This window comes from Mobula birostris, chromosome 28 (genome assembly GCF_030028105.1).
Source record: "Mobula birostris isolate sMobBir1 chromosome 28, sMobBir1.hap1, whole genome shotgun sequence".
Classification (NCBI taxonomy): Eukaryota; Metazoa; Chordata; class Chondrichthyes; order Myliobatiformes; family Myliobatidae; genus Mobula; species Mobula birostris.
Window position 1 is genome coordinate 5,926,198 of NC_092397.1, and position 27,762 is coordinate 5,953,959.

Here is a 27,762-nt window from a genome sequence, read left to right on the forward strand (position 1 = left end):
CAGAAATATTTGAAGCCTCATTGCCCTGGGGGGGCGGAGGGGTCAACAAGTAGAAGAGGTTTCGGGTAGGAAGGGGAGGGCTTCCTCGGTAGGATAGGAAACAGCTTCTTCTCCCGGCCATAAAATTACTGAGCTGCCCGCCACCATCCAGGTCTCATCGCGGATGAGGCACCAGTAGTGTTAGACTGTTCACTTCTTAACTTGAGTCACAAACGCTCCTTATCATCAGTTAATTTATTTGCGGTAAAACGACTTTATGCGCTGTGCGCGTGAGTTATCTGTACTGTGTTGTCCGCCTCGGTCCGGAGGAACGACGCAATCCTTGAACTTCAGCGTGCCCAACGCTGGAGTCAGGATTTGTTCTCCTCAAGCCTCCCGCCACGTCGGAACCACCGGCTGCTACTTCTTCTTGGCGGCGGCCGCCTCGAGGGAGGAGGCTTCTGCCTTCAGCTGCTCCTCCCTCTGCTCCCGAAAGCTGGCGTACTCCTCAGCTGAGAGGCTGCGGGTCGAGGGGACGAGTTAAATGAGGTCGAGCGAGGGAGCTTAACAACCGCACCACACCACCACCCCCTACCGCCATCACTGTCCGCCCCACCGAACCCAGGGCTGCAGGGTGACTTGGTGCAGAAACAGGCCCTTCGGCCCAACTCGTCTGTGCTGACCCCGACCCGTATTCAGCCCACGTCCTTCTGAAAGCTTCCCATCCACACGTTTACAAGTTTATCATTTCTACTACTTCCTGCAGCATAAAACCGCCAACCTCCTAGGGGAAAGCTGTTCCCTCAGGTCTCCTTCCTCCCCCCACCCTCTACTTTTGGTCTCCCCTACCGTGGGGGGAAAGGGCTGTGACCGTCTACCTAAACTTCGGCCCTCAAGGAGGTTATAAACGTCCATAAAGACCCTGTGGGGTGGTACAGTTCGCGCAACGCTCGGCCGCGCTGGCCGTCAGCAATCGGGATTCGATTCCTGTCGCTGTCTGTGAGGAGTTTGTCTGTTCTCCCCATGAGTGTGTGCTTTCCTTCCCCCCCCCCACCCCGAGGTGCTCCAGTTTCCCCCCCACAATCCAAAAACATACAGGTTAGGGTTAGTAGGTTGTGAGCTTGCTATGTTTACGTTGGCACCTGCTGTTCTCCTTCGCCCCGATCTCGCTCAACCCATCCTCATAAGACCTGCTCCCTAATCCAGGCAGCATCCTGGTGAATCTCGTCTGCACCCTCTCTAAAGCTTCCACATCCTTCCTATAGTGAGGCGACCAGAAATGAATACAGTACTCCCAAGTGTGACCTAACCAGGGTTTTATAGAGATGTGACATTACCTCACAGCTCTTCAACTCAAATCCCTGACCAATGAGCCACCCTATCAACTTGCATGACAACTTTAAGGGAACTTTGGAATCACCAAGAGTCCATGTTGATGATTCCCAATCCCTCACCCTTCCCCACACGCAGACCTGCTCAACCCATTCAGTTCCTCCAGCAGATTGCCTACAACTCAGCCTTGAGAAGAACGGGAAGGCAGATTATTATCTAAATGGAGTCAAGTTAGGAAAAGGGGAAGCACAACGAGATCTAGGTGTTCTTGTACATCAGTCACTGAAAGTAAGCATGCAAGTACAGCAGGCAGTGAAGAAAGCTAATGGCATGCTGGCCTTCATAACAAGGGGAATTGAGTATAAGAGCAAAGAGGTCCTTCTGCAGCTGTACAGGGCCCTGGTGAGACCACACCTGGAGTACTGTGTGCAGTTTTGGTCTCCAAATTTGAGGAAGGACATTCTTGCTATTGAGGGAGTGCAGCGTAGGTTCACAAGGTTAATTTCTGGGATGGCGGGACTGTCATATGTTGAAAGATTGGAGTGACTGGGCTTGTATACTCTGGAATTTAGAAGGATGAGAGTGGATCTGATTGAAACATATAAGATTATTAAGGGATTGGACACGCTGGAGGCAGGAAGCATGTTCCCGCTGATGGGTGAGTCCAGAACCAGAGGCCACAGTTTAAGAATCAGGGGTAGGCCATTTAGAACGGAGTTGAGGAAAAACTTTTTCACCCAGAGAGTGGTGGATATATGGAATGCTCTGCCCCAGAAGGCTGTGGAGGCCAAGTCTCTGGATGCTTTCAAGAAAGAGATGGATAGAGCTCTTTAAGATAGCGGAATCAAAGGTTATGGGGATAAGGCAGGAACTGGAGAGTGATTGTGGATGATCAGCCATGATCACAGTGAATGCTGGTTCTGGCTCGAAGGGCCGAATGGCCTACTCCTGCACCTATTGTGTATTGACTTTTTTTTTAAAAACGGATTTACTCCCCAGAGTGCAGGAGAATGAGGGAGATTCGATAGAGGTTCATAGAATTATGAGGGGTAAATACAAGCAGGCTTTTTTTCCTCCCCCACTGAGGTTCGGTGAGACTACAACTCGAGGTCAGAGGTTAAGGGTGAAAGGTGAAATATTTAAGAGGAACCTGAGGGGGAAGTTCTTTACTCAGAGGGTGTGGAACAAGCTACAAGTGGAAGTGGCGGATGAGGGTTCAACTGTAATATTTCAGAGAGGTTTTGATAGGTACATGGATGGGAGGGGTACGGGGCGTGACGGTCCTGCGGGCCTTTTGGAGGAGGGAGGAGAAGATGGCGGCGCGATGCAGCGTGGGCGGCCGTTCCGAATGATATCGTATGTGTTAACTAGGGGGCTGTGCACAATTCTGATTTGATGGGGACAGCCATGAGAAGCACGGAGGAACACCTGGAGAAACTTCTGAAATGCCCGGTTCGCTGCCGCTGCTACTGTGCGATCGAGAATCTCCGGAGGGGAAGGCCCCAAATCCTCGGCTTTGCCTGTTGCTCGGCGGCCGGGGCCGGGGTCGAAGCGCTCGGCAGGGATGGTGCTCGGTGTTGGAGAGCTGATCGGAGGCTCAGAGTTCTCGGACAGACTCGGAGTCGGACTGTGGTCGGGTGCTTCCAGGATGCTGCATCGGCAAGTTAGCGGCGCTGGAGGTTCACCGTCTGCGTGAGATGATGGGACTTTCGAGAGACTTTGAGACTTTTTATTTTACTGTGCCCATGGTCTGTTCTTATCAAATTACGGTATTGCTTTGCACTGTTGTAACTATATGTTATAATTATGTAGTTTTTGTTAGTTTTTCAGTCAGTTTGTCATGTGTTTCTGTGATATCATTCTGGAGAAACATTGTATCATTTCTTAATGCATGCATTACTAAATGACGATAAGAGAGGATTACGTGTGCTCATAATCTAATCTAGAGTGTTGGTCTTCAGGGTTTTTCGAACACATGTATTTACTAATTATTGGAGCCATTAAGACCCGGTGCTTCCGGATTAATCTTGTCAAGTTCATTGTGAGCAGCTCATTCTTCCGAGATTCTACGGTTATTTAAAGGGGACTCTCGTTATGCTCTGTAAGCGGCGTCCTACTGGGTGCTCGGGGGAGAATCAATTGCCTCCCCTGGTGTTGCTGAGTCGTGTCCCTGGGGCTCTGTGGGTATTCCCATGCCTAACCCCGTTTCCTCCCCTTGGTGGGGAGTCTGCCCTTCCGTCGGGCCCGTAGCCGGCGCTCACCGGGACAGAGTCCGCCGTCCCTCCGGACCTGGGTCCACTCCCGCCAGCGCGCAGCCACGTGGCGGGTCTGGGCGCGGGTCGAGATTGGAGCTCAGCAAGGAGGAGACGGGGCGAAGGGGCCCTGTTCCCGTGCTGCTGTGCCCTAGGACTCCAAAGTGCCTCGCCCATGCACACTACAGGCCATTTTACAGCAGCCAGTTAACAACCAACCCTGCACTTCGTCAGGATGTGGGAGGAAACCTGAGCACGTGGGGGAAACCCTCTCAGTCATGGGGAAAGCCTGCAAACTCCGTATAGAGACAGACAGACACAGACACAGGCAGACACACACACACACACACACACAAACAATATAACAATTACAGCACAGAAACAGGCCATCTCGGCCCTTCTAGTCCGTGCCAAACTCTTACCCTATCCTAGTCACACCAACCTGCACTCAGCCCATAACCCTCCATTCCTTTCCCGTCCATATATCTATCCAATTTAACCTTAAACGACAACATCGAACCTGCCTCAACAACTTCTGCTGGAAGCTCGTTCCACACAGCTACCACTCTCTGAGTAAAGAAGTTCCCCCTCATGTTACCCCTAAACTTTTGTCCTCTAACTCTCAACCCATGCCCTCTTGTTTGAATCTCCCCCATTCTCAATGGAAAGAGCCTATCCACGTCAACTCTATCTATCACCCTCATAATTTTAAACACCTCTATCAAGTCCCCTCTCAACCTTCTACGCTCCAAAGAATAAAGGCCCAACTTGTTCAACCTTTCTCTGTAACTTAGGAGATGAAACCCAGGCAACGTTTTAACGTTTTAGTAAACCTTCTCTGTACTCTCTCAATTTTGTTGACATCTTTCCTATAATTCGGTGACCAGAACTGTACACAATACTCTAGATTTGGCCTTACCAATGCCTTGTACAAATTCAACATTACACCCCAACTCCGATACTCAATGTTCTGATTTATAAAGGCCAGCAAACCAAAAGCTTTCTTCGCCGCCCTATCCACATGAGATTCCACCTTCAGGGAACTATGCACCATTATTCCTAGATCCCTCTGTTCTGAAGCGTTCTTTAGTGCCCAACCACTTACCATGTATGTCCTATGTTGATTCGTTCTACCAAAATGTAGCACCTCACATTTTTCAGCATTAAACTCCATCTGCCATCTTTCAGTCCACTCTTCTAACTGTCCTAAATCTCTCTGCAAGTTTTGAAAACCTACTTCGTTATCCACAACTCCACCTATCTCAGTATCATCTGCATACTTACTCATCCAATTTACCACCCCATCATCCAGATCATTAATATATATTATATATTATGTATGTATTATAGACACACACACACAGTGCCAGAGGTAGGGATCAAATCTGTAGGACGTAAGAACATGAGACTCAGGGACAGAAGGCGGCACGGTAGCATAGTGGTTAGCACACGGCTGTACAGTGCAGGCAAGCCGGGTTCAATTCCCGCCACTGCCAGTAAGGAATTCTCCCGGTGAGGCTTCTCCCGCCAAGGTTTCTTCCGGGTGCTCTAGTTTCCTCCCAAAGTCCAGAGAAGTACCGGGTGGTAGGTTAATGAGGTTAATTAGTCATTGTAAATTGTCCTGTGGTTAATTGGGCAGCACGGCTTGAAGAGCCCGTTCGAAATAAACCGGTCCCGTCGAGTCTAATCCACCATTCAATAAGACCATGGCCCATCTGTCTGTGGACTCAGCTCCCCATAACCCCCCGCTTAGCAAAAACCTGACTGCATATTAAATATATTTAAAGTGGCGGCCTCCAAGAGAATTCCACACATTCACCACTCTCTGAGAAAAGCAGTCTCTCTGCATCACCGTCCTAGATCGATTCCCCATCTGTCGAGGTCTAGTCTCACACCAGTGGAAACAACCTTCCCGCCTCTATCTCACCTATCCCTTTTGTGATTGCATGTTTCTGTACGATCCTGTCACACAGAGGCATTTAGGAGGTTCTCAGACAGCCACATGGACGTGTCGGCATTGGAAAGAGAGGGACAATGCGTAGGGAGAAGGAATTAGGTATTGAATGGTCGGTGCTGCCCTCTGGTGTTCCATCAGTGGAACAACAGGCTGGATTGCCGGGAACTGTACCATCAGTTTGTGGGACTATATTTAAGTCTTTTTCTGTGTGACTGTCTTTTTTTCTGCTCGCTATTTTGAATGTGCTGTGTACGTTTTGCGCCTTGGCCCGAGATGAAGGCAGTTTCGTTCAGCTGTGTCCACGTCTGGTTGAACGAACGGACAAGCCTAGGCTTTATCCCTGATGGAGATTGTCATCGAAACGTCGGTTATAATTAATACCTGGACCCGGCTGGGGGCCCGAGGAGATTGATTTGAATTACAGTTTTAATTTGAGATGGACAGGAAGCATTGATAGAGGGCAGAAATGGAGGAAAAGATGGCCGCCAGTCCGGTGAACGATATCTGTTATCTGTCAAGTAGGATGCCGTGCACAATCCTGATTTGATGGAGACGGGTGTGAGAGCACGGAGAAACGTCTGGAGAAACTTCCGAAATGCCTGCTTCGCTGCCGCTGCTACTGTGTGGTCCAGAATCTCCGGAGGGGAAGGCCCCGAGTCCTCAGCTTTGCTTGTTTCGGCGGCCGGGGCGGGGTCGAAGCGCTCGGCAGAGGATGGCGCTCGGGAGGCTGTATCGGAGGGGCTGGTCGGAGGCTCGAAGTTTTCGGATGGACTCAGAGTCGGCTGTGGTCGGGTGCTTCCAATGCATCGGCAGTTGTCAGTGCCTGGAGGTTTATGGCAGGGAGAGTCTCTCCCTTCTGCCGGAAGCTATCGGGGACTCGGAAGTCGATCGGAACTTTGAGACTTTTTTTTTTACCTTGCCCATGGTCTGCTCTTTATCAAATTATGGTATTGCTTTGCACTGCTGTAACTATGGTATAACTTTGCACTGCTGTTATAATTATGTGGTCTTGTCAGTGTTAGTCTTTGGTTTGTCCTGTTTTTTTTTGTGATATCACTCTGGAGGAACATTGTATCATTTCTTAATGCATGCATGCATTTCTAAATGACAGTAAATGAGGACTGAGTGTCCTCATAATCTGAAAAAAAAAAGGCTAGTAGGAGAGGTGATGGGAGGAAGGTCTAAGCGGATGTCAGAGATGGGGTTTTGTTTAAACTTAGCGGGAGGTGGGTGCGTGGATTGCACTGCCAGAGATAGTGGTAGAAGCAGATACATTTGGGGTTATTTAAAAAATAACTTTTAGCTAAATGAGAAAAAAATAGAGGGTTACAGTATGTGGGAGACCATAAGATAGAGGAGCAGAATTAGGCCATTCGGCCCATCGAGTCTGTGCTACTATTTCATCATGGCTGATCCATTTTCCCCCTCAGTCCCCAATCTCCTGCCTTCTCCCCGTGAACTTCGAACCTATCACTCTCTGCCTTAAATTTACACAATGGCTTGGCCCCCACAGCCAGGGAGGGATTGATCTCAGAGTAGGTTAAAAGGTTGCAACAACATCATGGGCCAAAAGGCCACGTACTGTGCAGTATGGTCGAGGTCTGGGTACAGGTCTCCTTCCTTCAGTACAACGCCATGGGCCCAAGGGCCTGCACTCTGCTGTACCAATGCCGAAGCTTCATGAGGCATCAGTCAGGCCACCCTTTGGGGTTTTGCGTCCAGTCTTGGGGCCCTTTATCTGAGAAAGGATGCGCTGACACTGGAGAGCGACCGGAGGAGATTCACAAGAACAATCCCAGGAACAAAAGGGTTAAGGTGCGAGGAGCATTTGATGGCTCTGGGCCTCTGCTCGCAGGAGTTTAGGAGGACGAGGTGCGGGAACCTCATTGAAACCTATCGGATATTGAAAAGCCTCAATAGAGTGGATGTGGAGAGGATGTTTCCTATAGTGGGGGGGTCTAGGACCAGAGGACACAGATAGAGTGGATGTGGAGAGGATGTTTCCTATAGTGGGGGAGTCTAGGACCAGAGGACACAGATAGAGTGGATGTGGAGAGGATGTCTCCTATAGTGGGGGAGTCTAGGACCAGAGGACACAGATGGAGTGGATGTGGACAGGATGCTTCCTATGGTGGGGGAGTCTAGGACCAAAGGACACAACGTCAGAATAGAAGGACACCCATTTAGAACAGAGACGAGGAGGAATTTCTTTAGCCAGAGGGTGGTGAATCTGTGGAATTCACTGCCATGGACGGCTGTGGAGGCCGAGTCACTGGGTATATTTAAAGCGGAGGTTGTAGGTCCTGGATTAGTCAGGGTTCCAAAGGTTACAGGGAAAAGACAGGAGAATGGGGTTGAGAGGGAATAATAAATCAGCCATGATGGAATGGTGGAACAGACTCGATGGGCCGAATGGCCTAATTCTGCTCCAAAGTCTTACAGTCCTATTCTTCCGAATTCCAGTGAGTTTAGTCTGCTCATAGGCTGACCCCCTCATCTCTGAAATTAATCCAGCGAACCTCCTCTGCAACACCTCCAAAGCCAGAATACCTTTCCTCAAGTAAAGAGGCCAGAACTGCGCGCTGTACCAGTAGAGCAGAACCTCCCAGGTTCTCAAATTAAATCGCTCCACCAACCTCAGGCCAACATTACAGTCCTAATGGCCTGGAACATCCTCACCGTGGATGCTGAGATCCGCGGGGGCGTCTGTCTCTCTAACGCCAACCCCACTCCCGCCGTGGCTGGGAACAGCGCGGAGAACTTACTCTCGGACCACCTTGATGCCGAGGGCCTGGGCCGTCCCAATCAGACTTTTGCACACGTCCCTCAGTGACATGTCCTGCAGTTGGAAGCTCTCGTCCTCAGACTTCACCTTGGCGATTTCGTAAATGTGCTTCACGGTCACCATGCCCGCCACCTCGTGACCTGCGGTGGACACACACACACCCGGCCGTCAGACAACCTGGGACGGCGTGGACCCCTGGATTTACGGTCAGTAACGGACATCTGGGAGAAGGCTGCAGGCTGGGATCTAATCCAGTGGTTAGGGTTTATATATAAAACAACATATCCCCAGGAGTGTGTTATAGGTTGGGATCTAATCCAGAGGTTAGGGTTTATATATAAAATACCAGATCCCTGGGAGTGGGTTACAGGCTGGGATCTAATCCAGAGGTTAGGGTTTATATATAAAATACCAGATCCCTGGGAGTGGGTTACAGGCTGGGATCTAATCCAGGGGTTAGAGTTTATATATAAAATAACAGATCCCCGGGAGTGGGTTACAGGCTGGGATCTAATCCAGGGGTTCAGGTGGTTTATATATAGAATAACAGGTTCCCGGGAGTGGGTTACAGGCTGGGATCTGATCCAGGGTTAGGGTTTATATATAAAATAACAGATTCCTAGGTGTATGTTACAGGCTGGGATTGACCCAGGGGTTCAGAAGGTTTATATATAAAACAACAGATTCCCTGGAGTGGGTTACAGACAGATCTGATCCAGAAGTTCGGTGGTTTATATGTAGAGTAACAGATCCCCAGGAGTGGGTTACAGGCTGGGATCTGACCCAGGGGTTCAGGCAGAGTTACCCCATCGCTGCCTCTGCCCCTCTCGGAGGTCTCCACCACCCCGCCCCCCACCCCCGTCTTCCTGGACACGGTTTCCGCTCACCTGTCCTCCTGGCCCCCTTCTCGATACCCGCCGCTGCCTTCAGGAAGTAGGAAACTGTGGGCTTGTTGATCTTCAGTTCGTAGGTGCGGTCAGACTGGAAACACAGGCAGGGTGAGGGGGACCGGACGAGTCAGTGTGACCGACCCCCCTCCCCCCTTCCCCATCTCAACCGCGCCGCCTGAACCGTTGCAAGCTGCAGCCTTAAACCCCGCCTAACCCAGGCACCGCCTCTCCCCGGAGGGACACTGGGACGTTTCATAGGCTGGGATATAATCCAGGAGGCTCAGGGTAGGGTGGGGTATGGCCGATGGCTTTTACACACACTGGCCGCTTGGCCACAGCTGCCAAACGCCAGGCACTCGCGACACACGCCAACAATGGCGACCGAGGCTCGATCGGTAATCCCACCCTCCAACCCCCGTGACCGCGCGAGCTTCCCTCCGAGTGCTCCGATTTCCTCCCACATTCCAAAGATGTACGGGTTAGGGTTAGAGAGTCGCGGGCGCACTACGCTGGCGCCAGAAGCGTGGCAACACCTGCGGGCTGCTCCCAGCGCGATCTCCGGGCTGCGTTGGTCGTCGACGGCAACGGCGCAGTCCGATGGGCGGCTGACGAGAAAAGATCATCTTTAGAGCTGTCCGTCTCAGTTCTACTTACGTTGACGGAGATCCTCACAGGTAACGGGATCCCCTCTTTGATGTCCTTGGTCCTCTCGTTAAACTCCTTGCAGAACTGCCCGATGGGAATGCCTCGCTGAAAGGCGACAACACGGGAGTCAGTGGTCTGGTTCACCTCAGCTCTCGATCCCCATCTAAGCAGCACGCGCACAAAACGCCGGAGGAACTCAGCAGGCCAGGCAGCATCTGTGGGAAAGAGTAAACAGTCGCCGTTTCGGGCCGAGACCCTTCGGCAGGACTGGAGAAAGGTTTCAGCCCGAAACGTCGACTGGCCCGCTGAGTCCCTCCAGCGTTTTGTGCACGTTGCCTTGGATTTCCAGCCTCTGCAGATTCTCACTTGCTTGTGATTGGATCTCCCTCCCTATTTGCTTTTGTTTATTTAAAGATACCGCGCGGAACGGGCCCACCGACTTAACCCTTGCCCCCAATCACGGGACGACCTACAGTGACCAATTAACCTACTAACCGGTACGTCTTTGGATTGTGGGAGGAAACCAGAGCACCCGGAGGAAACCCCACACGCACAGGGGAAGGAACGTACAAACTTTTTTTTTACGGAGGACGCCGGAATTGAACTCCGAACTCCGCCACGCCCCGAGCTGTGATAGCGTTACGCTAACCGCTACGCTCCCGCGGCGCCCTGTGATGACCTGCCGTAATTCTGAGTCAGATCATTCACCAATGACAATCACCTCGAAACCGGCAGACTTGCGGCAGCAGCAATAAACCATCATCATTGTGCGCCGTGTGGTATGACATCACCATTATGCGCCGTGTCGTATGATCGTGGCCTTTGACCTCGATTGTTCTTGGCAAATTATTTTCCACATGAGTGGTTTGCCATCGTCATCTTCTGGGCGGTGTCTTTGCAAGACGGGTGGCTCTTCAGAGATTGCCCGGCGTCCGTGGTTGCATAACCAGGACTTGTGATGTGCACCGGCTGCTCGTACGACCACCTGCTCCCAAGGCTTCATGTGACCCTGATCGAGGGGCTGAGCAGGTGCTACATCTTGCCCAAGGGTGACCTGCAGACTAGTACGGTGGTCCCCAACCACCGGGCCGCAAAGCGTGTGCTACCGGGCCGCGAGGAAACGATACGACTCAGCTGCACCTTTCCTCGTTCCCCGTCACTCACTGTTGAACTTGAACATAGGGTTGCCAACTGTCCCGTATCTGCCGGGACATCCCGGATATTGGGCTAAATTGGTTTGTCCCATACGGGATCGCCCTTGTCCCGTATTTCCCCTGCTAAGGTAGAGCGTTCCTATGAAACCTCTCGAGCCGAAATGGCGTGAAGCGAAGAAGAAACTACCATTAAATTATATGGGGAAAATTTTTGAGCGTTCCCAGACCCAAAAAAACACCCTAACAAATCATACCAAATAACACATAAAACCGAAAATAACTAACACTAACATATAGTAAAAGCAGGAATGATATGATAAATACACAGCCTATATAAAGTAGAAATAATGTATGTACAGTATAGTCGGGAAGATTAAGCCAAAACCGATTTGTGGGGGGAAAAATCGGCACATAGGCGCATGTGCACATCAGACATGTGCACACAGGTGCCCGCACAAGGCTTCATGGTCACGGTAGTGTTTCCTGGGGTAAAGTGTCCTGGGATTAGACTGCTACTTTTGTCCCTTATTTGGGAGTGGGAAAGTTGGCAACCCTAACTGTAAAAGACATGTTGAGGTGAGTTTAACCCTACTTGAACACACCTCTGCCCCCCACCCCCGGGATCGGCCGGTCCGCAAGAATATTGTCAATATTAATCCGGTCCGCGGTGCAAAAAAGGTTGGGGACCCCTGGGCTGGTGGACATAAGGAGTGCCTTACACCTCCTCTGGTTGAGATGTAGCTCTGCTCCACCTTCTTCTTCTTTTGCGCGTGACGCCGCTGGCGGTGAGGGCAGCGACAAAGGTCCTCCGTCTCTGGTGTTGTTCACAGCTTCCTTCAACGCGCCAGTAGCCCGGTTTTCACTCCTGTCAGTCACGCAAGTCCCGGGTGGAGACTCAGGAATACCGCCGCACTCAGATGTAGAAGGATTCTTCAGTGCTGTTTCCGTCACAATTTTGTTTGACCAGTCCGGGTTGTTGGCCCCGAGCTGAACCCCCGAACCTGGAGGACGGGTGGACCGCTCTTAGTCTGACCTCTACCCTTTGACCCTGTTGGGCATGCGTGACCCTTACCAAGAGCCAAAGCATAAAGCCATGACCCCAGCCAACACAGATCTCCGGGTCACTGAGACACGCAAGCCTCCAAACCCTACGACAAGGCTGTGGTCCTCTTGGAGGCCTCTATCCCACCACCCAATAATAAATAAAAGACCAATAGTGAGGCAGGGTTCTTGGCCCATTTAGAAAACCAATGGCAGAGTGGAAGAAGCTGTTCCTAAAATGTCGAGTGTGGGTATTCTGGCTCCTGTATCTTATCTACCTTCCAGAAGATGATACTGGGGCTTCAAAGCCCAGATAAGCAGACTCAAGGACGGGGATTATACTTCTAAACCAAGCACCACCTCCACGTGCCTGTCTCCACAAGAGAAAATATTCTCTCCACATCCAACCTGTCACGACCCAGAGGATCTTATAATTCAACCAATCCAGCTTCAACCTTCTGTGCTCTGGACAAAAGACGGAAGGAGAATGGGAAAAGATGAGACAATGGGAGCGGGGGAGCATCATTAGTATCCAGGACATCTCCAAGGAGCGACGCCTCAGGAAGGCGGCGTCCCTCATTAAGGACCCCCATCACCCAGGACACGCCCTCTTCTCATTGCTACCATCAGGGAGGAGATACAGGAGCCTGAGAAAAGCTGCAGATGCTGGAAATCCAAAACACACGCACGGGGAGAGATGAGGAGAGGAGACGCGAATGGAGCGAGTTGGCAGACCGCCAGACTCGGATCGAGCGTCTGAAGGTCAGTGACGATCGGAGGAGGTCGACAGTGGACGAATGGCTTATCAGTGAGCTCCAACATTACACAATAGACCGTTTCACGAGAATGGGCCCACTTTCTTTACTTTTTATTTCTCTACTAACCCTATAGTCAAAGTAAGAATTATAAAGCTTAATCGTTGCGTACTGTTTGTTATTTCGGGTACTGATTTGTAACAGGGGACACATCGCGCAGTATCCACCCAAACGAGATTTCTTAAGTTTGGCTGGGCCGGGGGCTATCACTCCCTATATTAAACCACTAGCCAAAGCGAGACTTGTACCGTAATTCAGTTTTTTTCCCTCTATATTATGTATAGCTTTGCAAAGTTAACAAATTGGGGAGGGGGGAGAAGATGGTGGCGCGATGGCAGCGCGCGCGGCCTCTCCGGTGATGAATATCTGTTATCTGTCAAGTAGGGGACCGTGCACAATTCTGATTTGATGGAGACAGATGTGAGAGCACGGAGGAACATCTGGAAAACCTCTGAAATGCCCGCTTCGCTGCTACTGCGTGGTAACCGGAATCTCCGGAGCTGAAGGCCCCGAAATCCTTGGCTTTGCGTGTTTTGGCAGCCGGGGAGAGGTTGAAGGCGCTCGGGAGGCTGGTCAGAAGCTCAAAGTTTTCGGATGGACGGACTCAGTGTCGGCTGTGGTCGGCTGCTTCCAAGGCATCGGCAAGTTGACGGTGCCTGGAGGTTTATGGCAGGGAGTTTCTCCCTTTTGCCGCCTGCTATCGGGGACTCGGGAGTCGATCGACTTGGGGCTTTGAGACTTTTTTTTACTGTGCCCATGGTCTGTTCTTTATCAAATTATGGTATTGTTTTGCACTGCTGTAACTATATGTTATAATTATGTGGTACTGTCAGTGTTAGTCTTTGGTCTGTCCTGTTTTCTGTGATATCACTCCGGAGAAACATTGTATCATTTCTTAATGCATGTATGCATTTCTAAATGACAATAAAAGAGGGCTGAGTGTTCTCATAATCTAAAAAAAATTTGCACGACATAGGCCGGTGATATTAAATCTGCCTCTGATTCTGACTTAAAGACAAAGGGGCAGACCATTCTACTCGTCGGACGGGAGGGAGCTTACCTGGCCGAGTATAGGGCCGAGCGGTGGTCCCGGGGCAGCCTGGCCAGAGCAGACGATGGCTCGGATTAGCCCTCCAGAATCCACCTTCCTTACGGCTTTCGTTGCCCGAGAGAGCTTGGACATCCTTCGTCTGTGGAGGGACCTGCGGGCGAATTAGAAAGGAACATGCACTCCGGGCTCCGGGGTAAATGGGGAATTGGGGGGGGGGTAAATTTCAAAAGATGTGCGGGGCAATTTTTTTGGGGGGGGGGAGAGAGTGACGAGGACCTGAAATGGGCTGCCTGCAGTGAGAGTGAAGGTGGAGGGATTGGACCACGTGGAGGTAAAAAGAATTAGTGTCGTTTGGTAGTACAATCACTCGAGTCGAGTGTGATGTTCTCTGAAGGTATTTCTGTCGGTGGCTGTAGAGACCGATCCAGGATCCACATAGTCTGGAGATTTATAACAGTGGTGCCAGGACTTGAAGTAGTGAGTTATAGGGTTTGATTGGACAAGGTAGGTGATAGGACCCGCCTGTCACTTCCCTCAGATCCCCTCCTCCTTCCCATTCTCCTATTGTCCACTCTCCTCTATCAGATTCTTTCCTCTCTGGCCCTTTATACTAAAAGGCTCATTTTATTGTCAAAGTAAGCATGTACAACACAACTCTGATATTCCTCTTCGCCAGATAGCCAGGACATACAGAAAAACCCGTGCGTCCACGGAGAGCGACCGCTGACCCCCCTCCACACTCGCCTTGATGCCTCAATCTTCCTTGAGGCTTTGAAATGGAGTCATTCATGACCTTTTCCCAGGAGGCAGCTCGTGTTTGTGCTCTCAGCCCTCTCCGGACACAGTAGAGTGCTAGATCACTCGATCAGACTCCAAACCGCAGGTCACAGGTTCCAACGGTCTCCGAAATGCAACCAAGACAGGGAGAACAAGCAGAAGGTGTAGAGAAAGTGAAATAATTGAAGCGATTGGCTACCTGGAAGATGTTGTCCAGGGAATTGTTGTTCATTGGTGCAATCTTTTCCACCCACCTAGATTCACCTATCCCCTCCTATCTATCCACCTTCCCCTTTCTTTCCATTCCCGATGAAGGATCTTGGCCAGAAACATCGATTCATTTCCATAGATGCTGCCTGAGCTGCTGAGTTCCTCCGGCATTTTGTGTGTGAAGCTCGGACATTATTCCTTGGAACATATGAGACTGAGGGGTGACCTTGTAGAGGTATGTGTAAGCTTCTTCAGGAGACCGTGGAGACATCATGACATCAAAAACTTTGACAAACTTCTATAGATGTGCAGTGGAGAGCATATTGACTGGCTGCATCCTACAAAAGGCAGTGGATTCAGCCCACTCTATCATGGGTAAAGCCCTCCCAACCACTGAGTACCTCTACATGAAATGTTATCGTAGGAAAGCAGCATCCATCATCAGAGATCCCCACCACCCAGGCCATACTCTTTCCTCACTGCTGCCATCAGTTAGCAGGTACAAGAGCCTCAGGACTTGGACCACCAAGTTCAAGAATAGTCAATAACCCTCAACCATCAGACTTTTGAACGAAAGGGGATAACTACCCTCACTTGCCCCATCCATTGAGATGTGCCCACAACCAATGATCTCACTTTAAGGGCAAACAACCGGAATTCTGCAGATGCTGGAGTTTCAAGCAACACACATCAAAGTTGCTGGTGAACGCAGCAGGGCAGGCAGCATGTCTAGGAAGAGGTGCAGTCGATGTTTCAGGCCGAGACCCTTCGTCAGGATGCTGCCTGGCCTGCTGCGTTCACCAGCAACTTTGATGTGTGTTGCTTGTATCTCACTTTAAGGACTCTTTATCTCATGTTTTTGTTATTTATTGCTATTTATTTATATTTGCATTGGCACAGTTTGTTGTTTTCTGCACTCTGGTTGATCTTTCATTGATTCTGTTACAGTTACAATTCTATAGATTTGCTGAGCAGGCCCACAGGAAAATGAATCTCAGGGTTGTATAAGGTGACATATATATACCCTGATAATAAAATTTATTTTGAACTCAAGAAGGGCGCATAATTTTGAATATGCAGTCTGGGCACCCAAGGAACGGGGGAGATGATTTCAAAGGAGATATATGGAGCAATTTTTTTTTTTCTTACCAGTGAAGACAGGCTGCCAGGGATGGTGGACGTGGCAGATACAATAGTTTAAACCATTCTCAGGTAGGTGTATGAATATTCAGAGAATGGAATGATCTAGACCATGTGCTGGCAGAAGGAATTAGTTTAATTAGCTATAAAAAAAAAGATGTAATTAAATTGGAAAAAGCACAGAAATGGGTGACAAGGGCGTTGCCAAGATTTGAGGGACTGATCTACAGGGAGAGATCAGACAAGCTGATGTTGGTTAATAGAACATAGAATAGTACAGCACATTACAGGCCCTTCAGCCCACAATGTTGTGCCGACCCTCAAACCCTGCCTCCCATATACCCCCCCACCTTAAATTCTTCCATATACCTGTTTAGTAGTCTCTTAAATTTCACTAATGTATCTGCCTCCACCACTGACTCAGGCAGTGCATTCCACGCACCAAACACTCTCTGAGTAAAAAACCTTCCTCTAATATCCCCCTTGAGCTTCCCACCCCTTACCTTAAAGACATGTCCTCTTCTATTGAGCAGTGGTGCCCTGGGGAAGAGGCCCTGGCTGTCCATTCTATCTATTCCTCTTAATGAGGATGAAGGCTCTGGAAACTTGCGCCAACCAGTTGGTGGGAGTGTTCAAGGGCATTTTCAACCTCTCACTACTACGGGCGGAATTTCCCACTTGCTTCAGAAAGGCAACAACTACTGTACACCGGTGTCTAAGAAGAATAATGTGAGCTGCTTTAAATGACTACCGTCCAGAAGCACTCACATCTGCAGGTTTAGTAGGTTAGGGGTCAAACGCTGGCAAAGGGGCCTAGCTACAGTGGGGCATCTTGGTTGGCATGTACTTGATGGGCCGAAGGGCCTGTTCCTGTGCTGTACTGTTCCGGGTTCGGAAAGTTTGAATGGCAAGTAACACCCAGCGCACCCGATTACTGACCAAAATATCGAAAACCTAACGAGGGAGTTGGACAAAAAAAAGACCACAGAAGAGTAATTTGACCTGAAACTCGGTGTGAGGGGAAGAAAGGGAGGAAATTCTTCTAAACCGCACTGGGGAGGGGGGGGCAAGCTGACTAAAAGCGCAGGAAAATTAAAATAAATTACTTACAGCTAGAACAACTCCGGAGTTTCAGAGACACCGAGCCAGGCATTCAGCACTCCGGCACTCTGATTACCAGCACGGGCATCGCCATTGTAGGTTAAAGGTTAAACCTCAAGGAATAAACATATCTTAGAAAGAAAAGCAGTAGAGTTTTTAATTACTACAAAAACCTTTTAATTCTTGATTATATCATGAAATCAGTCTGTTCGAAGAATTTTAATTTTCGCATACTCTGCATTGCATTCTGGGAATTGCAGTCTTTGCCGCGTTTGGTGCTTGACAACTCGCGGAGCCGGGAACAACCAAACCTGATCATACTGAGGTCACGTCGTTGATTGATGGAGTATACACCAATCAAAGCTGAGAGCACTAGGGACGTGATCATTCATTGGTCAATTATGGCGAATAGGTGAGGCGTGGGGGCTGGTATTCTGCGATAAACAGGTTTGATTGAATCAGCGGCGACATTTGCCACGGTGAGAGTGGCGAAAGCGAGATGGCGGATGCGCCGCCCGGGGTGGATGTGCCCGAACTGGGGACGTGGAGCATCCAAGAACTCCAGGCCAAGCTCAGCGAGATCGGCTTCCCCGCACAAGGTACCAGACCGCCGGCTCCCCGGAGAAGTCGTAACCGTAACCGAGGCTTATACTGCGGCCTAGGGGCATCCGGAGCCTGGAGCTCGCGTTCCTGGCGGCCAGTTGCCTGTAGGCTGAGGGGTGGGGAGAAGAGACAGGATAGGCAGCGTTACCCCCAGGTCCTTCTTTCGGCCCAGAAGTCTACTCATCGCATTTGAAAGACGATAAGTAAACACGACTTACTAAAATAAATCCATACAACTAATAAGCCTAACCGGTGAAATCATTAAACCCCAAGCGTGCAATAAGACGAAAGGCATGCGCGCCTGTTTAAAAATGAACTGCCCTGTTATTGTAAGCTGTTTTAAACATCTGTAGAAACAAATTAATTTTGTAAGGAGTGAGTGAGCCATTTTTGCCTCCGTGTCACTTCGTAACATGTTGGTGATAATTGGGGAGTAGAAGGGGGACATTATTGCTTTGGGAGGATAAAAGAGATCGTGAGGTCTCTGGATACTGCCCATTTTGGAGGGGTAGGGTGCTGCAAGAGGTGGGGAGATGCACTGACCCTGTCAGACCACCTGAATGGCAGGTGGGGAGAGCGAGCATTGCCCCTGTCAGGCAGGAGATGAGGGTGGGTGGGTGAGGTCTACCCTTTTGTCCTATCAGACGGGCGAGCAAGAGAGCACAGCCCTCACTGGAGTTGGGGGGGGGGAATTGAGCCCTTCCCCTGTGGGGGGGAAGGAGAGAGAGAGTTGGGGAGAGGATTGCCCATTTCAGAGGGGCTGGAGTGGGGGTCACTGATAGGGGTGTGGGGTGCTGATTTTTCACTGGCTTTATGAGCTTGAATCTAACCCTTCAGGATCAAAGTATTCTTCTGCGGTCTCATTAAATGGATTAAACTATTCAGAAAGTGAGGCATAAAGTTCTTTTGCCCGACTGATTTGGTCAGTTGCGGTGCGAGCTGGCTGTGTGTTCTTCAGCTTGAAGAATGAGATTGGGATTCTGCAGGATCAGTCCTCATCCTTCAGTCAAACCGCTGATTCCATCTCTTCACTGAGGTCCCTGGCCGCCTCTGCTGCTACATTTGAGGCCCCACTGATTGCAGGAGCAGCACTTCGTATTCCGCCTGGGTAGCTTCCAACCTGACAGCATTAATGTCGATTTCTCCTATTTCCGACAATTTCTCCACCTGCCTCTCCTTCCGTTCCTCGTTCTGGTTCTCCTCCCGCCCAGGAATACCGTCGCCCGCAGATGTAGGAGGATCCTTCATTGCTGTTTTTGTAACAGTTTTGTTTGACCAGTCAGGGTTGTCGGCCCTGAGCTGAACCCCTGAACCTGGAGGACCGGTGGACCCAGTCTGACCTCTACCCTTTGACCTGTTTGGCAAGGGTGACCCTACCAAGAGCCAAAGCTTAAAGCCCTGACTCTAGCCGGCATAGCTCTCTGGGTCATTGAGGCACGCAAGTATGCAAACCCTACAACAAGATTGTGGTCCTCTTGGAAAATACTTGATATCTATGTGTAATTCATTTGGGGATTTAATTCTTACTTCCCTCGGTTATTGTATGTACTCCTGTGCTTTACACCCTGGTCTGAAGTTAAACAACAAAAACACTTGACTTGCGAGCCTGGGTTTGAGCAGACGGTTTCACTCCCATCAGTGCGCGCACTGAAGAATGTAGTTTTTGGTGATTTGAAGTTGTTTGTGTTGGCCGGAGATCTCAATGACTCTGGGCAAGCAAGAGTCTTTCTCTGGATGTTTTTAATACATTCGGCCCTCCAAATCCACAAGGCTATCTACAAGAAGGGTCAGAGCCGTCTCTATTTCCTGAGGAGACTGAGGTCCTTTAACATCTGCCGGACGATGCTGAGGATGTTCTACGAGTCTGTGGTGGCCAGTGCTATCATGTTTGCTGTTGTGTGCTGGGGCAGCAGGCTGAGGGTAGCAGACACCAACAGAATCAACAAACTCATTCGTAAGGCCAGTGATGTTGTGGGGATGGAACTGGACTCTCTGACGGTGGTGTCTGAAAAGAGGATGCTGTCCAAGTTGCATGCCATCTTGGACAATGTCTCCCATCCACTACATAATGTACTGGTTGGGCACAGGAGTACATTCAGCCAGAGACTCATTCCACCGAGATGCAGCACAGAGCGTCATAGGAAGTCATTCCTGTCTGTGGCCATCAAACTTTACAACTCCTCCCTGGGAGGGTCAGACATCCTGAGCCAATAGGCTGGTCCTGGACTTATTTCCTGACATAATTTACATATTACTATTTAATTATTTATGGTTTTATTGCTATATTATTTTTGGTGCAACTGTAACGAAAACCAATTTCCTCCGGGATCAATAAAGTATGACTATGACTGTCCGTGCATTCCGCATCCGCGGATTGCGATCGGGGGGAAAAAAAACCCGGAAGTTCTCTCTCCAACACTCGTCGTTTGAACATTGTTCGCCTGGCGTCTCGTTCGGTTGCTACTTGTGTTGTGTGCACCCTTCGTTCCTGTGAAAAATTGCTCCTAAAAAGCAATTAAATGGTCGAAGCAATTCCTCAAAGGCGAAGAGGGAGCATAGAGTACTGCAACCTGGAGATGATTAAAAGTATTACTCGTTGTTTGAGCATTGCTCACCTCGCATCTCGTTCGTTCGCTACTTGTGTTGTGAGTGAGAGGAAGGAGTTTAAGGTTAGTAAGGGATGGCTGGCTAGCTATGTAAAGCACTACAGCCTCAAGAACTTAAAGATCACGGGAGAATCGGTATCGGCTGATGCCAAGGCAGCATCAGTGTTCCCAGAGGAGCTACGATGGTTGCATCTGTACTGAACATGAACAAACTTTTTTTCTTGTCATTATTCCCTGAACAATACAGTATAACAACTATTTACATAGCTTTTACGTTGTATTAGGTATTATGTTATCTAGAGATGATTTAAAGTATAGGAGAGGATGTGCAGGTTATGTGCAAATACTATGCCATTTTATATACGGGACTTGAGCATTCGTGGAATTTGGTATCCCCGGGGGCATCCCGGAACCAAACCCCTGCGGATACAGAGGGCTGGCTGTACACAGATTGAAATTTGCTAGTCGTTCCATCCAAGGATGTACGGATTGTAGTTCGAGGAGTTTTTATTTACGTAGAGCGGGTTGGGCCCTCCCAGCCCTTTGAATTGCCCCGTTGATTTAACCCTAGCCTAATCACAGGACGCTCTGCAATAACCTACTAACTTGCATGTCCTCTGACTGTGGGAGGACGCCTCCGCATCCCACGGGGAGGACGGACACCAGGTGGCATCGGGATTGAACCCCAAACTCTGATGTCCTGAGCTTCAATTGCACTAACTGCTACGGAGGTGATTGGAGGAAATTATTGGGGGGTGGGGAATGCCAGAGGCGGGTTTTTTATACAGAGGGTGGTGGAATGCCCTGCCAGGGGTGGTGGTAGAAACAGATTAAAGGCATCCGTTAGTCTTGCGAGACCATGGATCTGCGCCTGGAAAGTCTTCACTCTTCAGGGCGCAGGCCTGGGCAAGGTTGTATGGAAGACCGGCAGTTGCCCATGCTGCAAGTCTCCCCTCTCCACGACACCGATGTTGTCCAAGGGAAGGGCATTAGGACCCATACAGCTTGGCACCAGTGTCGTCGCAGAGCAATGTGTGATTAAGTGCCTTGCTCAAGGACACAATATGTTCCCTCGGTTGGGGCTCAAACTCACGACCTTCAGATCGCTAGTCGAACGCCTTAACCACTTGGGCCACCTGCCCACACGTGTAGAAACAGATATATTAGGGACATTTAAGAGACTCTTGGCTTGGTACATGAATGAAAGAAAAATGGAGATCCATGTAGGAACGAAGGGTTAGATTAAAAGGTCAGTACAACATTGTGGGCAGAAGGGCCTGTACTGTGTTGCAGAGGGCTATGTTCCAAGCTAGGACTTCATTCTTTGGAGGGTGTTTAAGTCTAGCTCTGGCACTTTTCTTGGTGGCTGGGGATTGTTTTGGGGCTGGGATGTGCAAAGTGAGTAGTCGGTCATAGCCGAGCTAGGAGCCCGTTAGTTGCAGGCCACGGTCTCAGTTCAGCGCAGAAGTAAATCTCACAGAACAGCGAGCTGAACTCCGGCCCCGACGCCCAAACCAGATTTTCAATCTGACCAGGCGCTTAAGTCGTCCAAACTTCGGGCGGTTTGTCCGATTTGAGCGCTGGGCCAGATTAAAATGTCGGGATGTCAGGGCTGGAGGCAAGAGACAGGCCAGTGTTTAGCTCACTGCTCCGTGAGTGAACTGTGATGTGTATGTTCCAGAATGTTCTGTTTACTTCAGGGAAATCCACATCCCGCCTGCCAGCGCCAATGAATGGTAGAATGAACATCGAGAACGTGCAAGCACTCAGCAGGCCACGCTGGATGTTTTAAGGGTGGTCCCAAACCCGTAATGCTGAAAATTCCTTCCCTCTCCTGCAGATGCTGCTCGGTGTGCTGACTTCTTTCAGGTTCGTTTCTCTTGCTTCCTGCATCTGCGGTCCCTGCCGCCTCAGGGTTTGCGTCGCCGATCAGTTTTGAACTTGCTGAGCACCAGGAGTGGGCTTGATGGGCCGAATGGCTTTTGTATTTGGCCGTGTGACGGTTCAGTTTATTGGCCAAAGCTTCTATTTCTGCACTGTCGCCCCGCTCGCCACTGAAGCAGCATCTCCCAGTGGCCACCCATTCTCATTCTGGTGTGCCTTGTCTTGGTCGTCTCTGCTGCCACAATGAGGTCAAACTCCGGTTTGAGAAGCAACATCTCGTTCTGTCTAGGTAGCCCACCCCCACCCATTTTTGATTACCCTCTCCCTCCCTCTCTTCTTCTTGCCTCCTTCTGGTGACCCTCCTTCTCTGTCCACTGTCCTTTCCTATCAGAATCCTTCTTCTTCAACCCTTTACCTCTTCCACCAATCACCTCCCAGCTTCTTACTTTATTGGCCCTCCCCCACGCACTCACTTTCCCCCTCACCTATCACCTCCCAGCTTGTACTCCATCCCATCTTCTTACTGTGGTTTCGTCCCTCTTCCGTCCCAGGGTCTCAGCCCGAAACGTCGGCTGTTTATCCCTCTCCATACATGCTGCCTGACCTGCTGAGTTCCTCTGACGTTTAGTGTGTGTGTTGCTCTGGATTTCCTGCGTCTGCTGGATCTCCTGTGCACTTGTGTCAAGACCAAGCTGAAACGGGGCAGATTTTTCACAGCCTGAGGATGTGACGAGTGGCCATACGTATGTGGGTATTTTTAGTTGTTGTTAAAAGCTGCGTCTTTGTCTGGCTCCCCGACCGCGAAAGCTAATCAAAGGTTTTAGATGATGTGTGTACCAAACTGTGTGGCCATCTGTAACCTGGGGTCCCTGTGTAATTCCAGCAACGTCTCCAGGTCTTTTTGCTGCAGCGCGGAGGCTGTTCAACCCGCACAAAACTAGTGAGCATCTTCAGTGGGGCCGCTGTGAACTTGCACCCTGCATCCCTCTTCCTGCCCCGGTAAGATTGGGGGCCGCAGTGGTTTCTGTGACGCCGTTGCAGCTTCCCGGGGCATTGCGCAGTTCAGAGTTCAATTCCTGGCACCATTTTGCAAGGAGTGGGCACGTGGCCAAGTGGTTAAGGCATTGGACTAGTGATCTGAAGGTTGTGAGTTCGAGCCCCAGCCGAGGGAACGTGTTGTGTCCTTAAGCAAGGCACTTAATCACACATTGCTCTGCGACGACACCGGTGCCAAGCTGTATGGGTCCTAATGCCCTTCCCTTGGACAACATCGGTGTCGTGGAGAGGGGAGACTTGCAGCATGGGCAACTGCTGGTCTTCCATACAACCTTGCCCAGGCCTGCGCCCTGGAGAGTGAAGACTTTCCAGGCGCAGATCCGTGGTCTCGCAAGACTAACGGATGCCTTTACTTTATCAGACTTTATGAATATTTTTCATAAATTCTATTGTATTTCAATGTTTTCCTGTATTTCAAAAATGAATCTCTTTGATAATAAATTTACTTTGGCTTTTAAAGTGAAAACAAAAGGACAGACAAACCGAGGACTAGCCTTTGAAAGCCGATAAAGATATACTTTTAGATATATTGTACACTAGGTGGGCCACCTTATTTGGTAGACCTGCTCGTTAATGCAAATATCTAAATCAGCCAATCACGTGGCAGCAACTCAGAAGCATCAAAGCACGCCGACACGGTCAAGAGGTTCAGTTGTTGTTCAGACCGAACATCAGAATGGGGGAAGAAACGTGACTCTGACCGTGGAGTGATTGTTGGTGCCAGATGGGGTGGTTCGAGTATCTCAGAAACTGCTGATCTCCTGGGATTTTCATGCACAGCAGTCTCTAGGGTTTACAGAGAATGGCGTGAAAAACAAAAACAAAACAAATCCAGTGAGTGGCAGTTCTGTGGGTGAAAACGCTTTGTTAATGAGAGAGGTCAGAATGGCAAGACTGGCTCAAGCTGACAGGAAGGTGGCAGTAACTCAGTGGAGTCTCTGTGTGTGGGTTTTCTCCGGCTTCCTCCCACAGTCCGAAGACGTACCGGGCAGGTTAATTGGTCGCTGCGAATTGTCCCACAATTAGGTTCGGGTTAATCGGGGTTGCTGATGGCGGAGTGGCTCGAAGGCCTGTTCTGCACTGTATCGCCCTCCTGAAGGGGGTATCCCTTTTGCGATTTGAAGAGCGGTGCGGGCTCCGATTTGGTGGTTGTCCCATCGTATCCGATGATGGCAGCAGACCTGCGCGGGGAAGATCTGCTGCACCAGGGCAGTTCCTCTCCCTCGACCTTGGAGGCCAGGATCTGGAGGTGCGAAAGGTCGTCACAGACTGCGGATGGCCGAGGCATCTTCCGGACCGTGTGTGCCCTTCACTGTCCTTGTAAAACATGGTACGGGAGCTACACCAACCTTGATCGCCGGGCACTGCAGAGAGTGGTACGGACAGCCCAGCGCATCTGTGGATGTGAGCTTCTCTTCACTGAGGACATCTACAGCGGCTGGCACGTGAAGAAGGCCTGGGAGATTGTCGGGGACGTCAGCCACCCCAGCCATGAACTGTTTCAGCTGCTTCCATCTGGCAAACGCTACCACAGCATTAAAGCAAGAACCAACAGGCTATGAGACAGTTTCTTTCTACAAGCCATTAGACTTTTAAATTCACAAGTCTACATTGCGACACAGTCATTATGCAAAAATTTTTACTCCCCCACGTCGTGGGACGGATGTAAGATTGAAACAAATTCAATTCAACTCCTGGCCGTTGGATGTCACCGTTGATCTCGTCCGCACGGAGCTGGTTTCGCGTGCTACGACAGGCGTGCCCCCGGGCTACGAGGCCCCGCTGGCTACTTTGCCTGTGGAAGCGGAGTACCGGGGTGTGGGTTGCTATCCCATGCAAATGGCTACTTGGAGCCACAGGGGAGAGCTGAGTGTCCGGTGGGGACCAAAGGTGAGCGAGCTGCCCCAGAATGGACACGACAAGCCCCTTCACCAGAGCTGCTACCCCTCCCTGGACACCCCATACAATCCCAGCTTGCATTTAGCTGGTCTTCAGCACCACGGTGATGGGTGGTAATACAAAGCCAGGAGATGCTTAGAACAATAACTAGGTCAGGCAGGAGCAACAGAAAATCTGCAGATGCTGGAAATCCGAGCAACACACACACACACACACACACACACACACACACACACACACACACACACACACACACACACACACACACACACACACACACACACACACACACACACACAATGCTGGAGGGACTCCGCAGGTCAGGGAGCATCAATGGGGAGTGGGGGGAGTACAGTCAACGATTCGGGCCAAGACCTTCCGGCAGGACTCCTCATCTTTTTCTTTCTCAGTCCTGCCGAAGGGTCTCGGCTTGAAATGTCGACTGTACTCTTGTTGCCTGGCCTGCTGAGTTCCTCCAGCATTGCCTGTTGCTGGGGTCGAAGCGCTCGGCAGAGATGGTGCTCGGTGTCGGAGGCTCGAAGTTTTCGGACGGACTCCGAGTCGGCTGTGGTCGGGCGCTTCCAGGGCGCTGCATCGGCAAGTTTGCGGCACTGGAAGCTCATGGCAGGGAGAGTTTTTCTTCCTTCTGCCGTCTGCGTGAGATGATGGGACTTTCAAGCGACTTTGAGACTTTTTCTTTTTCCCATGCCCATGGTCTGTTCTTTGTCAAATTACAGTATTGCTTTGCACTGTTGTAACTATATGTTATAATTGGTTTTTGTCAGTTTTTCAGTCTTGTTTTGTCTTGTGTTTCTGTGATATCATTCTGGAGGAACATTGTATCATTTCTTAATGCATGCATTACTAAATGACAGTAAAGGAGGACTGTGTGTCCTCATAATCTAATCTAAAAAATCTAACATTTTGGGTCAATGAGTATTTGAAGATACAGCGGAGAAAAGTCCCTTCCGGCCCTGCGAGCCGCACTGCCCGGCGACCCACCTAATCACCGGACAATTCACAGTGACCAATTGACCTTCTAATCGGCACGTCTTTGGACTGTGGGAGGGAACCCACGCGGTCACGGGGAGAACGTACAAACTCCGTCCAGAGGACACCGAATTAAGCTCGAAACTTCGAACGCCTGAAGTCGTCGTAGCTAACCGCTGCCGCTACGTGGCGTCCTGGTAGGGCAGACGGCCGAGATTATTCTTCTCCCTCCCCCGGCGGTAGAGGTATTTGGCAGGTTTAAGGTGAGAGGAAGGAGTTCTGAAAGAGGGTCTTCAGTGATCTTTGATATCTGAAGTACTCCACCAGAAAAAAAGGCGGAGGGATCGGGTAGAATTGTAGAGCACAGGGAAGATCCTTTGCCCCATCTGGTCCATGCCAGACTGTTCACCACCATCTCCTCATGGCTTACTAGTGATGGGAAATGAAGTTGCTGGTACCAGGACAACTTGTTTCCTGCTGATTCTGGTGCTTGGGTCAACAATGAAGATCCTGCATCACTCAGGTCGGAGGAACAACACCTTGTATTCCGTCTGGGTAGCCTCCAATCTGATGGCATGAACATCGACTTCTCTAACTTCCACTAATGCCCCACCTCCCCCTCGTACCGCATCCATTTTTTTCTTTCCCTTTTTTTCTCTTTTTTCCTCCCTCTGTCCCTCTCACTACTCTCCTTGCCCAGCCTCTGGGCTGTCCCCCTCCCCCTTTCTTTCTCCCTAGGCCTCCCATCCCATGATCTTCTCCCTTCTCCAGCCTGGTATCCCTTTTGCCAATCACCTGTCCAGCTCTTGGCTCCATCCCTCCCCCTCCTGTCTTCTCCCATCATTTCGGATCTCCCCCTCCCCCTCCCACTTTCAAATCTCTTACTAACTCTTCTTTCAGTTAGTCCTGACGAAGGGTCTTGGCCCGAAACGTCGACTGTACCTCTTCCTAGAGATGCTACCTGGCCTGCTGCGTTCACCAGCAATTTTTATGTGTGTTTCTCCATCTCTGTCTGTCCTCGGCCATCTTCTCTGTAGTGCCCAGGTGTGGGTCAGGGCCCTCATTTCTGCCTCAATGGCATGGTGTCCTTTGGTCTCCCGTGTTTCCTCCGCCCTCCAGGGGTCCGGTGAAGCCCTGTCTTGACGATGGAGCCGGCCTCACTTCTCATCACTGGGCCAGTCCATCGCCAGCATTTCCTCATTGTGATTGTGGCCATGCCCCCTCGGTGAGGCTGAAGGAACAGGACGTGGTCGGAGAACTTCCTTGGCCAGAAAATACGGAGGGTCTGCCGGAGGCTGGTGGTGTGGAATGACGACATCCTGGCAAGGCCGTTCTCTGTCGTGCGCCAGTGTTCTGACCCGTACGAGAGTGTGGGCAGAACACAGCTCTGCTATAGCGTCACCCTGGCGTGGACATGGGGTCCCAGGACACAGCCTCTGATATGTTAGCACCAAGCTACTGCCCCTGTCCGCCTAACGACCCCCTAATGAGGACTGGCTCATGGACCTCCGGCTTCTGCCTGCTGTAGTGATAACCAGCTCTGTTTGGCAGTGTTCAGAGATTGTTTCAGATCAGATTTCCAACCTTGGTTTGTC

At 50.4% G+C, this 27,762-nt stretch overlaps 2 protein-coding genes across 3 annotated transcripts in view; one reads left to right on the forward strand and one right to left on the reverse strand.

Annotated features, from left to right (window-relative positions):
- Window positions 1-202: 202 nt before the first annotated feature.
- Window positions 203-17,221, reverse strand: mrpl11 (mitochondrial ribosomal protein L11). Of its 2 annotated transcripts, XM_072245604.1 has the most exons (6): window positions 17,139-17,221; window positions 13,911-14,052; window positions 9,850-9,945; window positions 9,193-9,286; window positions 8,286-8,445; window positions 204-499 (listed from the first exon to the last, which is right to left on the reverse strand). In XM_072245604.1, exons 2-6 carry the CDS (start codon window positions 14,031-14,033, stop codon window positions 400-402), a joined length of 573 nt encoding a protein of 190 aa, XP_072101705.1. In that variant the 5' UTR covers window positions 14,034-14,052; window positions 17,139-17,221; the 3' UTR covers window positions 204-399. The 2 variants fall into 2 exon arrangements, with proteins under 2 accessions (XP_072101706.1, XP_072101705.1); XM_072245605.1 differs by lacking the exon at window positions 9,850-9,945 and having other exon boundaries at window positions 203-499.
- Window positions 17,222-17,581: 360 nt separating this feature from the next.
- sf3b2 (splicing factor 3b, subunit 2) overlaps window positions 17,582-27,762 on the forward strand; it is a 78,444-nt gene continuing 68,263 nt past the window's right edge. The window contains exon 1 of the mRNA XM_072245934.1: window positions 17,582-17,728. Within this exon, the coding sequence (XP_072102035.1) occupies window positions 17,629-17,728 (100 nt within the window). The 5' untranslated portion in view covers window positions 17,582-17,628. The remainder of the gene's footprint in view (window positions 17,729-27,762) is intronic.

What these genes read in the sequence shown, in the direction of transcription:
- mrpl11 (XM_072245604.1), bottom strand. Translation starts at nt 14,033, where the DNA reads ATGTCCAAGCTCTCTCGGGCAACGAAAGCCGTAAGGAAGGTGGATTCT. An exon ending in GAAGGGGGCCAGGAGGACAG is followed by an intron (nt 8,446 to 9,192) that starts GTGAGCGGAAAC and finishes TGTCCACCGCAG; the next exon opens with GTCACGAGGTGGCGGGCATG. An exon ending in GGCATCAAGGTGGTCCGAGA is followed by an intron (nt 500 to 8,285) that starts GTAAGTTCTCCG and finishes CTCGACCCGCAG; the next exon opens with CCTCTCAGCTGAGGAGTACG.